The 14,195-nt window shown below is 39.9% G+C and overlaps 1 protein-coding gene across 1 annotated transcript in view; it reads left to right on the forward strand.

Annotated features, from left to right (window-relative positions):
* Window positions 1-12,331, forward strand: part of mtcl1 (microtubule crosslinking factor 1) — a gene marked incomplete at its 5' end in the record, with an annotated part of 79,736 nt that extends 67,405 nt beyond the window's left edge. Inside the window, 2 exons of the mRNA XM_079243428.1 lie at window positions 222-1,791; window positions 12,062-12,331. Of these exons, the coding sequence (XP_079099554.1) occupies window positions 222-1,791; window positions 12,062-12,265 (1,774 nt within the window). The 3' untranslated portion in view covers window positions 12,266-12,331. The remainder of the gene's footprint in view (window positions 1-221; window positions 1,792-12,061) is intronic.
* Window positions 12,332-14,195: the final 1,864 nt, after the last annotated feature.

Consider the following 14,195-nt stretch of genomic DNA (forward strand, 5'->3'; position numbering starts at 1 on the left):
TCTGCTGTCTTTCTTTTATGGCAGGAGAGAGATTCAGATCACTAAACTGATAAATAATTCAGACAGATTTCAAACATTAAAAGCATTTTTAAAAAAAGGAAGAAAAAGTCTTTTTTTTTTTCCTTTCCGCAGTGGGAACACAAGACTGTTTTCTGTTTGTTGTGATTTTTTTTTTTTGGTCCCAGTTGAATAAAGTGTTTTTGTTTCGGTTTCATCTCCAGAGCCAAGTCTGTCTGCTCCATGAGCGACTTCCAACGGCTGATGGACAGCTCACCGTTCCTCCCCGACAAATCGCGCCACGGTGACCGAGGCCAAGACGACATCACTCCCCCTCTTTCTCCAGATGACCTCAAGTATATTGAGGAGTTCAACAGTAAGGGCTGGGAATTCCCTTCATCACCGTCCGGACCTCGTCCAGTCCGGGAATTATGGACAGACAAACCCACTGAGGCCCGGGAAGGGGAGCCCGGTCCATTCCAGCCAGCATCCTGGTTCCTCACCACCAGCGCCACCCTGACCACCAGCACCCTGAGCAGCCCAGAGCACTGCCACAAGTCCCCCCTCAGGGGAAACGGGGCAGGGGCAGCAGGGGTAGGAGTGGAGCACTATGGGGTTCACATCCTGCACAGTCCCACCAGATCTGCAGCAGCTGAGCGCACTACTGCCCAAGACCCAGACTACTTGTATGCTAAGGGGACCAAAGCAAGAGGTGGAGGAGAGGCTGGGGTGGGAGCCGGTGGGCCAGATGAGGTGTTCAGTAATCCAAGGTGGCCCTGTATCCTGGAAGGTGGGGCGCTAAGGACTTCTCCTAGTCAGTCTCCAATCTGCCCTACGGTGGGCTATGCATCCTCTCTGGAGCTTCAACTCTCCAGAAACTTGAGTGATGATATGAAAGAAGTGGCTATCTCTGTCAGGAATGCCATCCGCTCCCCGCCAGGCCCCCAGGTCCGTGACACCGCCTGCCAGACCAACGGATTCACCACACGAGGCACTCAAACAACCCAGACCATCAGTGTGGGTCTACAGACAGACCTGCTGCGGAACCTGACCAGCAGCCCCCACCGCTGCCTCACCCCGAAAGGTGGCAGCACACCCATCTCATCTCCGTCCCGCAGCCTGAGGAAAGTTCAGTATTCCCCGGTGGTCCAGAGCAAGTTCGAGCGACCTTGCTGCTCGCCGAAGTACGGCTCTCCTAAGCTTCAGCGCAAACTATCCACATCCAATAAGCCTGAACTACCAAATAACAACCGCGCTCCAACCCCCACCACGCCTCAGAAGGGCAACAATGAGTCAGCATGGGCGCGCTCCACCACCACCCGCGACAGCCCCGTCCACACGACCATCAACGACGGACTCTCCAGCCTCTTCAACATCATTGACCACACGCCAGTGGTATACGACTCCCTGCAGAAGTTCAACAAGTCCCCCAGTCGCTCTCGCCCCACCCCACCTTCCACTACAGAGCCCAGCCCTGCTCACGGGGCTCTTCCCGCGGACCCCAGGAACGTCCAAGAATGTCTGCGGACTGCCCGAGGACGCTCGCCCAGCCCGGTGCAGCTGATAGTAGAGATGCAGGGGGACAAAAACCCAGAGGTCGTGAGCATACGGCAGGATCTGTCTGCCCCTCCGGGATACACGCTGACTGAAAACGCAGCCCGCATCCTCAATAAGAAGCTACAGGAGCAGAACTTTAGAGAGGAGAGGAGGCTGCAGGCAGGAGGACAAAGCACCCACAGCAGAGACAACAGCAGGCAGGCCGACTCAGACAGAGCACAGTCTGGATGTATGGAGGTAAATATACAGACTCACTGGATTCATCGCTTCATCATTCATTTGATCTGGGGCCCATGTTTTAAGACACAGTGATATTTATGACATTGCCTTGGAATTCCCTTAAAAAAAAAGGTTGAAGACAAACTTTGAGGCATCTGAGTTTAATCATAGTACAGATATATGGACTGCAATGCACTAAAACTTTCATGCTTTTTGTTTTCTCAGCTCGAAAGCACTGACTGATACAATGGTAATGTTAAAATATTTAACCTTTCTCTGCAACACTGAGCTTCCTTCTACTGTAATGTAGACACTCTTTCTCTGTATTTTCCTCTTTTTTGTGGTTTGGCTTTAACTTTTGTGCTAACTACCACTGAAACCCAGCTGAAATCTGATTTATGCGTCCAATTACCAGAGGAGTGAAATTAATGACCTCAGTTACGTAGGACTGCAGTGAATGACTTACATAATTTATCTGTATCAGTACAATCCAACGAGATGTTCCAGCAGAGTTTTAGATGTTGCCAGATTTTGAAGTGAGGGAACGCAAGCGCCTGTTTTGCTTATTGAAGTTGGCACTTTGGGTCGTATGTTGCAGCACTTCACCCATTCAGCTGACCTGTGGGAAAATAAATGACACATGGTAAACTATGTTTTTGGTCATGTTTACAAGGGAAACGGTCGTATTTCATTTTTGTCAGAGACAAAGTAAGACTTCAGAAAAGTGGGTCATGCTATGCTGAAGCGATATTAAAGCATGTATACTTAAAGTCAGCTGTATAATCATGCATCTGCTCATTGATATCCCCGCATCAGGATTTGATCTCTAATTGATGCCCAGAGTAGAAATATAAAGAAGCTTGTTGCTTGAACAGATTCTTTTTAAGGTGTCATCTATTTTATAGATAAATTTAGCACAAAAACAAAGAAAATTTATGTTCTTCTTGGCAATAAATCTTTCAATGTTGGAAAGCCTGTTTATCTTCCTTTTAAATGGTGCTAATTTGTAAGGAAAATGGATTTGTGGGACGAGCAGCAGAATTTGACTTGCGGGCTCCACCCATGAAAAATTGGCCAAGTCTTCTCTGCCAAAGCCAAACGACCTATTCTAATGTTAACTCTGTTGTTTGTCATTTCTTGGATATTAAAGTCTTAAGAAACAAGAAAATAACTGCTGATTTAACAATGTATTCATTTAAAAAACAGGGGCTCAGCAACATGTGGTAGCACCTGACACAGCCACAATAGCCTTGCACCTCCTCATGCCTGGTACAAGCTTGGTCACACACACTGCTGTAGGATCAACATTTGATACAAACAACAAACTGGAGTGGATCTCATAGGTATTTTATGGGTGGAGGTCCGGTCATCAAGCAGGCCATTTCCTCATCTCTACTTCTGCAGGGTAGTCTTTGATAAACCCTTACTCTTTGGGGGTTGAATGTTGTCATTTTGTAGGATCAAGTTCTGTCCCAGACTGTGGCGATATAAGGCTGCCACTGGATGCAGAATCTCATCTATTACTGAGATTGCTTCCAATGATAACAAGCCTTGGTATTCCAGTGAGGGACTTTCTGCCCCACATCATCACACTGCTTCCACCAAAAGCCGTTACCCTTGATGTGCAGGAATCAGCATCGTGTTCTATCAGGCACCTGATGGTCAGATCGAGGAAAAAGCTGCATATGTTGTATGGCATTCTCAGAGATTTTAAATATTTTGTCATGGGTCAACCCACATACTCAGCTTCACTGCTCATCCCACAAATGCATTTTCCCTACAAATGTTACTGTATTTAAAAGGGAGGTGAACAGATTTTCCAGCAGTAATTTGCAACAGTCGAAAGACTAATTTGATATTATATAATATGACCTAAACATAAAACTTACAGAATGAAATTGCAAAAATGATTTCTTATATTTGGAAACTTTAGCATCATGCTGAATAAATAAGTCATATCAATTTTCCTCTTTTAAAAGAGAGAAAGAGGAAAAAACTGAGTGACCACATACTGGTGAATTTGTAGCATTTTCTACTGATTGCCAAACCTGATACTCTATGACAGCTGTGTAGGTTTGGAGCTTCTGATTGTGTTTTTTTCAGGTCTGAGGTGAAAGAGTTTTGGCTGCTTTCTGTGTGGTATGCAGGATAACAGCAACCACCTTATTTCTACCAATATTGTCATGTGTCTCCTCTTTCCTTTTGCTCGACTTTCCAGATTAACATTTCCCACTTTGTATTTTTCCTCTTCCTCCCTCCCCCCTCCCCTTTTCCCCCCCTTTGGACTTTATCTCTCTTTCCTCCTTCCTGTCCGCTGTGCTCTGATCCAGAACCACACTGTCATACTAACAACTCCTTGGGGACTATAACTCTGCTTGTCTCCATGATGTAAGTTCCTCTTCCTTCCTCCTCCTCTTCCCCTATGGTCTTGGCGATGGGTAACTAACCACATGGAGCTTTCACCTCACCTCCTGCAGACCTCCTCCTCATCCCTCCTCTTCATTAATGCATGCTTCACAGGTCAGCCTTCGACATGGTGTCAAAACTTGTGACAGCCATACATCTGTTCCTTCGTGTTGATGCACGCATGCTTCGTCTTTTAGATGGGTCATCTGATTTTCTTCTAAAGGACCATACCAGTGGTTTTGCATGTTGCTGTTGATCAATCATAACTCTCATATTTTAACTTTTAAAGTAGTTTCTTATATTTTTAGGTTATCAAACTTTCTACTAGCAAAGTATGGAAATCAGATGCTTAAGAGAGCGGAAACTTGTGAGAATTTTACTTTTTGCTGACACCACATTTATAAATTTATGAGAGAAAAGGAAATTAATTAGTTTGTCAACCATTCATAGTTGGTGGTGCATTATACAGAATTTAAATAAAGATGGACATAGCCGCGCTATGTCAGCTTTGGTTAGGATCAGAAGGTACGTTCAAAGAATGCATCTTTGTTTTCTGTTTCCAAATGTAAATTTTAAAGCAAAACAAAAACAGCAAAATCAGATATTTTTCTTAGTAGACTGGTAATTCTAATTTTTTTTCAGAGCGCCAGGCTAATGCCAGGTGCAGGGAAAAGAAGTAAAGATAGAGCTGGAAATCTCTATAAACTGTGTGATGGCTAATGCAGTCCATATGTGCAGGTTTGCACTTCATCGTCTAGACTTTGAAACTGTGCTCACAAATTCATAAACCAGAATCGTAAACTAACAAATATTTCTTTCCATCTGATCAAAATCAATCTCATCAAAGACTCCAGCTGACATGTTTACATGGACGCTAGATCTGATCAGTTGAGTTTACGTGATGGAAACAATTAATACGATCAAAAGGCTTGTGATATGCGTTATGTGTATTACAATTTGGAAAAGATAAAAACATAAAAAAAGAGTTTTATCAAATTATCTTCGTGAATAACTTGTGAGCATCAGCATGCTCAATAGTACTTGATTATTTTAGAGTTTCCAACAAAAACTTACCAGCCAGAATCCCACTCTGTTTTGCTACCGTCATTTTTCAAGCCATTCCTTCGTCATAATGTCACCTAAACCCCACGCGGTTTAAGCATGTGCAGAAAGAACATACATCACAGAACAATCAGAATGAGTGTATACAGTTATTTTTCCTGCTGACTGAATCATGGAAAAATTTAAACCACCCCACTGTTAGATTGAATATTCATTGCTATAGAGGACAGTTGGATGAAATGAGGTGTTTACAACATGCATTTTTATTCCAAATGGACGCTCAATTGGATTAAAAGTGCTTCTTGTAAATACAGCTTGAGTCCACAGATTTACAAAGACTGTATTCTGTGGACGAGCATAGAGAGAAAATACGAAATAACATGCACTGAAACAATAGAACAAAAACGTGCTAAATAAATCAAGCTGATTTTTACAAAGTTTATCTGAAAGAGTCTGTACAAACATCCTCCAAAACCTATTTTTAAAGACTATTGTTCCTAATTCTTCAAATAAATCATTGCCGAAGAACTTTTTGCTATCCTGAAATACTCTCTTAACTTTTAGCTAAGCTTTGCTTCATGACCGTTTCAATTTATACTCTGCAACTTATTTTATGATACTTTGTCCATTTGAAATTGCTGATTAATATGTAGAAAGAGTCCTCACGGTAATGGATAACTAACAAATTAAATTTGCTATTTTAAAGAACTTGCTAGCAGAGTAGCCTGCAAGTGTTAGCTTGACTTGCTAATAGTTAGCACATCCATTAAATGCACAGTTTGGGTTATATAACTAATTTTAACACAACTTAAACTATTTTGAGTCCATTAAGGACACTGGAAGCCATTTTAGTCCACTACAGACATAAAAGAAAAACATATACAGGCCTGATCATTTTAAAGGGGTGCATCAAAACAAAACTTGGCAAAAACATTATAGTGGTAGAGAAATTAATAGTAAATGATGTCATTTGAAAGAAATAATAAAGTGTACTATTTTGTTAAACTAATTAAGAAATTAGAAACATGTTAAAAATGTTTTTAAAAGAACATTTACACATAATTTTCAGTGTTTTGTATTGTTTAAAGTCCACCACTGTCGTTATTTTGACAAGCTAACTCTGGATTTAGCTAACTAACCTCAGCCTACGTGAATGTTAACTGGTTAATGTATAACCATGTGCAGATTCTAAAATGTTGATACCTCTAATATTTATGTTCTAGAGTTGATTATCTTGTTTTAAAAAAAAGTCATTTGGGGTAGAGCTTCTCTTTTTTTAATCAATAATAGGAACATACATAGTGGAATGTCTATCTAAATCTATAATATAAGAATCCAATTTAAATCCCACTTGGCTGGAACTACTTTTTCGTCTGCATGCCATAGCCATACATGAAATGCAGCAAAGTGTAAGCATTGGACCACCACACTGCTTACTCACTTGCTCAGTTTCCCTTAGTTCAGTTGAGTCAATTGACAACAGCACTTGGATGCAAACACAGTTTTGCATAGTGCTATTTAAGCTACATACACAGCAGCTATTTGGTATTTTACTTGGCATCAAGTCGGAACTGAAATCAGTGGAATTTGCACAATACTTCTAAAGTAATCTGCTGTCTTAACTCTATCAACACACATCTGAAGTCCAAATGGTAATTACACAAGTATTAGTAGCATTTATTTTTCACAAAACTCTTAAGAAAAAGTGCTTAAGATCATAGTGTTAGCTAAGTAAAATTCTTGAGCTAGTTCCTGCTCTCTGTGCTTGATTATGGCGTGGCAGTGACTTTATTTACTTGATAAATCATGTAAAAGCAATGGTATAGTCCTACCAACACGTGGTACTCATCAGATTGTGTCTTGATTACTGGTGCGGTTGTATTTTAATATTTTCATCAAACTGTGTGCCAGTGAACATGACACAAAGAAATCAACTGTTGCACATTCACAGGTTGTTTGTTGTCTGTTTAAGGTGAATTATTCTAACACAGTTTTCATCAGGTCCACCTCTTTATGTCTACATGTCTTCAAGTTGATGGGCTGTAATGTTTTCCTGTTATACAAATATATATGCTCTACTTATTTGTCGATACAGCGCTTCCTTTCTTCTTACAGTTTCCCCAACCATGTCGTCTTACTCTAACAAGTCCTCCAAAGTTTAACAGATGAAGATGACTTCTAACACTCATCACTTTCTGTGCATTCTCACCTTTCTTGGTTGTTTGTGATTTCTTGTGGAAATAGATTAAATGTTCTTATACATTTTGCATGCTTAAAGGAAAACTCCACCTTCAAATACATCATACAGTTTATCCTAAAGTATATCCTAAGAATTACTCCAGTAAGTGTAAGAAACTATGATGGCTACAGCTGTGGGTATGAGGAAGTAAAGCTAGAGCAAAAACATTATGCAATGTGATTAGTCCCACTATGCGAGAGACATGAAGAGCTTTGACAGTTTTTCTTACTTCTTTCATAAATTTGAAGTGTGATAGTTTTTAATCAAACATTTTAAAACATCCTTTGTAGTAAGCATTTAAAACAGTAATGAAACACAAATAATTAAACAACAAATAATAAAACAACAGTGATGTCCTCTACAAATTCACAAGTAAACATCAACTATTTCCAACTCAGCACAAACAAAACAAAACCAATGCTTCAATCTTTTCATTCATTGTTTCCCTCCACCTGCTGTGTTACTGTATAATTTTGGGGAAATGGCTTCATAACTACAGTCACCGTGGTTACATCTTCACCAAAATGCCTACAGACCCAACCCAACCAATCGACAACCAGTAAGGCCTACAAAATGTGTGATGTAACACTCAGACTCGTACCTCAATGGCATTCTTCTGTTCAGCCATGTGACCGGAACATACCAATGGAGCAGTAATTAAATAATTGCTCTCAACTGGCGTGGATAACCAGCATACCCAGTACCCAAACCATATTTTACTCCTTGCAAAATGTATTCTCATTTCAAGTCAGTAACCAAGGCTGAGAGTTTCATTACTAAGCAAATAAAGCTCCTGAACATTTTTTATTCACCAGGTAACGGTATTTCAGACATCCTCACTATGCCCCAAACCAGTTCTTTGGCTAATAACTTGGTGGTGGGCAGGTTCTGCCATACTTATATAAAACCAGGCTCTGGTTAAAGGACTTTAAAGAGGGTAAAGAAATAAAGATCACCAGACAGATAAATCTTGAGGTAGGATGACATTTCTAGGGAATATCTTATAGCTTTAACAGAAAAATGTGATTAACAGTTAACACTTAATCATCCAGAAAGCTTTTTATTGTTTTCAGTTTATACATTTGTTTTGTTCTTCATGGTGGTTAAAATGGTATTTCTGGGATAATTTTACAACACAAAAGTGTTTGAAAGTGGATTTTTCCTTTAAGGCCATAGTACATTATCGTGGTTCACTTTGCTTCTGCCAAACTCACTCCTTTTATACGAACTTCCTGTGGACATTAATGGTGCGTGACCTGTGGCATTGAACCATCTGATGTGTTAGGACCACAAAAGCAATCTTGAAATAACTCACAAGCCACCCATTAAATGAGCTGCCTGTATTTCTGTGGTGTGCAATTAGCTTTTATTTACTAAAAGCTGATTTATTGTTGGAGACATTGCGCATCCACATCATCTTTGTGACTTGTTTTAGTGCCGGTCAAGGACAAGGACTTCCTGCAGGTTGTGTAACGCATCTCTCACTGTTTGTTCTTCAATCCGAGTTTTTTGTCCTCTAGTTCATCCGTCCCGCACTGCAGCAGCCTGGCTGCTGTGTATTTTTAGAAGAGCTAGATTGTTGCTTTGCTTTTCTGATGTTTCCCTCATCCTTTAGCTGAGATGTAACATCTGGAGACGAGTCATTTATAAATTGGGCCAGTGGCGAGATCTTTCACTTGCTCATAACCTGACATCTCTCGGAGGCTGGATCTTCTCTTCTTTTCACCCTCACTCCCTCAATTTCAGTTTCTGTCATGACGGGGACAGATGCATAAGACTCTTTGGCCAATGTTTAGATGGACTACTGTTGTTTAAATCCTCTGAGGGTGCATGTTTTTTGTTACACTTCTCAATCAGCATATGACCTTCATTTGACATGTGCTGTCTTTTAACAGCAGAATGAGAGAAATACAGGGATTCAGCTGGACATATTCCAGTCTTTAGGTCTAGTTTTTATCATTTTGGAGTTAAGATGTTGAATTAAATGCTGTACGTCTTCAGTATAAGTTGCAACTGTTACATGGGGCTGTATTAACTTTAAAGTTAGACTTCAGGATCCTAGGTTTCTCCATTTTCCAGGAACTTAAGCACCAAGTTGCATATTAACACTGAAGGAAAATAACCTGCAGTAAATTACATAAAGGTGGCATATTCAGGCACCATCTTTATTTCCAGGGAGCAAAATAGCAATTAAGACTTATGAAATTCCATTAAACATCTTTAATGAACACACACTTTCATTGTTCCAAAGTTCTTGTTGACTCAGTAATGAAATAACTCATGAAACACGATTTTATAGTTCAAAGTTCGGATGCGGGTGATTTATCATGGTTTATGATTATAGTTTTACATCTCTGCTGTCTGTAGTTGACGCTGTCAGCAGCTTGTTTCTAACATTACCTTCACTTGGCTTAATAAGGGAAACTATTTGAGTTCAAATGAGCAACCTGCCGCATTAAACAGAAATTAACAGAAATAAGCAAGTACGTCCACACTGATTACATCAGTTCGTTTCAAAGTACCTGCATGGCCTGGTTCATATGTCATTGATAAACTCAATGTTTCTGTGAAGGAAAATCTGTGTGCAGATGGATATAATTATGTTTTTTGTGTGAAAAGAGAAAAAGTTGTGCATTTTGAAACTAAGAGCAGTCACTACAGAGTTTTCAGTCCTCTCTTTTGTTGCCCTGAACCCACCATCTTCTTATGGATCCATTTATATTCATGTTATTGAACGGTTGTTACAGTTCATTGCCTCATCTGATTTGAAGATGAGCTCCCCTTTCTGACCCTCGGTTGCGTGAGTAAAGCATGTGTCTCTTGAAACATAATGATAATTAGGTCCTCTCTAGGCAGTGGGATGTGGTGGTGTGAAGGCTGAAACATTTTTCTTGTTGTCCTGTCACGTAAATGTCATAATGATTAGTTCATTTCTTTTTCCTTGCATATCTGAGCAGGTTTCATAGGAGCCTGTCACTTATCTGCAGCAGGGATCTGATAGCGGGCATCCTGCTGAGTTTATGCATTTACTCAGTTTCTACTCAAGAAAACACACTGCTGCATCAAAGCTGTTGCAGTTATCATCATCCTTTAATATGAAATATTGGTATAATATTTCAGTTTCCAATCTTGGCCTCACTATCTACTGTTAGTCCACTGCTGAAACCATTTTAATGTTTGATCTGCACCTTTTCAGATGCAGCTCAGACTTGATTATTTATAAGCTGCATACCTTCAAATGCAAAAATATGGAATTTTTTTAAAAAGTGAACCAATAATTTTACAGCATTTTATCAAACTCCTTGTGTATTATCTTCTCTGTTAAAGCTGTGAAGCAACAAACAAAATTTCACCTGATTTTGAAAATGACAATTAAGGGAGTTGAATGATTATTGAAACAGTATACCTAAATAATTGGCATCACACTAATTAAAATCATGTTTATGGGGGAAAAAAAATGTGTTACAAAGATTATTCTGCAGAAAACACTCGCTCATGAGAACTGCCACATTTGAATTGCAAGCATAGAATTGATATTATCTTTAAAAACAAATGCATATTTCAGCCTGCACCGTATGCAGACACAGATCCTTCTTCAATGAACATTTATTGACAGAGCAAATCAAAGTAAAGCTGTCTGACAATGCGGCACATTGGTTTGTTTAAATGTGATTAAATTAAGCCGACGGTGAATAGAAAAATGGATCCACATGTAAACATGGTGGAGGTTGCATCATGCTGTGGGATCAGGTTGCTGCTGCTAGCACTGGATGAGTAAAGCGACTGATTACTGAAGTTTGAGGAAAATGTTTCAGGGGAAAATGTGTTGTGACTGAAAAAGATAACTAAGCACAAAATAAAGAGCAGGAAAAAACACAGACTCCTAAGCCTTTATGGGGAAAGTGACTATTTTTAATCACTTTGTTTTCTTTCATTTTCAGCATGAAACTATTTTGTTTTCTTTTGTTAATGTAAAAACAGAATGGAGGTTTGGTACATTGAAATACCTTGAAATTTCTGATTTGAAGTTATTTCAATGAGTGCCCTACAAAAGGTTAAAACAACCAGGAATGTGTTATATCAAATTTAATCTTAAATGTTTGCAGAAATGAGTCCTACAAAGTTTAAACAACTTCTACACAAAGCATTGGAAAATTGTGGAAGAACTAGCGGCAGAGAGGAGGAGGAAGATAGCTGGCAGGGAAGAAGCTGTATCAAAGCGTCTGCGTGTTCATTAGAGATGTCATTAAGTGTCTCTGACAAACATATAGTGCTTTAATGATTTCACCAGGAGGCACGTTTTATTTGTTTTGACATAACTGAGATTTTGTTGAACTATTCAGATTATGTGATAACCGTTTAGATATTCTGACTTGTTACCTTCAGGACTGTAAACAGGCATGATTTCATTGGCATTGTGTTTTTGTGTATATCATTTATGCATCTGCCCCTGTTCGCTGTTCTCTCTCTTCCTCTTTTCTCATGTTTATCAGTAGGAATCTGTGCACTTCCTGCTGTCTGAGCGGCTGCAGACGCCTCGCTGCTCTCTTTTCTCATTAAACCGCTGCTTGTCCTCGGCAGGACCTGCCTCGTTCTCCAGTGGCTCCACCTCTGGACTCCTGCTTCCTGAGGCCGGCTCGCCCGGCCAACCGCCGACCCCCATCTCGCTGGGCCGCCCGCTCCCCTTCCTCCTCCCCCAAGTGGAGCGAGGGCACAAAGAGGAGGTTCACCTTCCCGCCACCGGGACACCGGAAGCCCATCCTGGAAGGCGAGGAACCGGCGTGAGGCTCTACCTCCTCTCACCCTCCTCCACCTCAGCCTACAACGACCCAGTACCTCAGAAACACCCCCCCCCCCCCCCCCCCCTCAGAACTAGAGACTCCCAGAGATGGAGCCTGAAAGGGGGGAGGGTTGGGATCCACTAAGTAGCACCAGCTGACCATCGAGGAACCAGAACTTCTTTTTGGAGGAATCTGGAATGTACTGTAAAGTCACTGATATCGAGACATAATAAAAATCCATTTCCATGAGAGGTGCCTGTACGTTTAGGTTAGCCCCCTCCCCCACCCGACATACTTGTGTGTATATGTATTTAATACACACATATATTTTAGTCACAATTCTGAACCTCTTTTCAGGTTAAAACTGTAGGTCAGCTGTTGCACTTGTATGACGTTTACACTTTATTTTCTCATAGTTTACATTTTTCTTTTTTTTTTTAAGACTTTATTCTTCTTTTTTAATCAGGGCACCTTTATTATCATCATTTCTGTTTTTTGTTTTTTGTTTTTGTTTTTTGTTACTTTCTGATGCTTCACTTTTCTGTTTAGTGACAAAAAGTGAAATAACTACACAAGAAAACAAACTTAAACGAAACAAAAAACAACTTCTGCTTCATCTGGTCTGAAGCGGAGACACATGATGTCATTTCTGATGCTGTTGTCCTTATTTATTTCTATGTTGGGATGAATGTTTCTATTTGTCGACATGTCGAAGGCGGGTGGCAACAACCCGGAGAAACTTATGCATATGTGGAAGGCAATTGTACGAATATCGGTCAAATATTTGCATGCCTTTTGAACACTAGCACTTTAGTGCATGTACATACGAGTTCTAGTCATGTGCGGTGACTCGGCTCCGCTGTGGGGAAACACAAAACTCATCATAAAGGGAACTCTCGTTCTTTCTGTTGTCACATGATTTGCATTGAATAAAATAAGAACAGTTTTTAAGTGAATTATTGTACCTACCGGTCTTTGTTACTATTGAAAATGAATAACTTTTTTCTTTTAACAGGAAAAAAAAGGGGATTGTGGAAATAAAAATATGAATGTTTTAAACAAAAAGTCTACGTCAAAAGTCTAACGATCTATAGTCTTATGTAATTATTAAATGTAATAAACATGAATGTGTATTTACAAGACCTTCTCCTGTGTTTCATGTTTTATATCCACGTGATGAATCATTAGACTTGAGTTTGTGTTCTTGCCAGATACTGATCATGAATCATGTGTGTCTGTGGATTACGGGACAGACCACAGGATTACAGTGGGTCGGGGTTGGGGGGGGGCGAGGGGGGCAGACGGCGAGAAAGTAAATAAGAAAATTCCATCCTTCCAGAAGCCAAATCCTCTCTCATCATAGTCATACATGTGCTACTTTACTCATGTTTTCCAGCTTGTCATGCAAGAGAGAATGCTATTGTGCAGGAATAAATTATCTAAAATGGTATGGGTATCTGAAGAGGTTCTGGGGGATTTTGGTTTAATGTGATGGCACAGAAAGAGAGCAGGTCAATGGGAAGCAGCCAGCTGGGAGTCAAACCAGGGTTAAACATGTAGGATGTGCCACTGGATTGCCTGTTCAAAAGAAAACTGAATTATTTTCTTATTCAGCACACTTCTTTTATTTCTGCTCCACAGACCCCGATGTTTTACATTTACAAATATTCATGATGAAAAAGTACTGCATGTATTTAACCCTTTAAAGTTTGAAGGAACAAAAGCAAGATAAAAAGGTTTTGTTATATTTTTCTTTTTGCTTGGTCAATAATAAGTAAAATCTTGTTTTGTTTTTAACATATGTTTCCAATGACAGTTAATAATATAGTAATATAATGATTATTCTCTACTCAAACCAAGTGGTAAAGATTATTCAGGCAGGTTTATTCCACAAAATTTGAATTCAATTCATTATTATCCAAATTATTATTTGT

The sequence above is a fragment of the Telmatherina bonti genome, assembly GCF_933228915.1.
Source record: "Telmatherina bonti genome assembly, chromosome: 7".
Lineage (NCBI taxonomy): Eukaryota > Metazoa > Chordata > Actinopteri > Atheriniformes > Telmatherinidae > Telmatherina > Telmatherina bonti.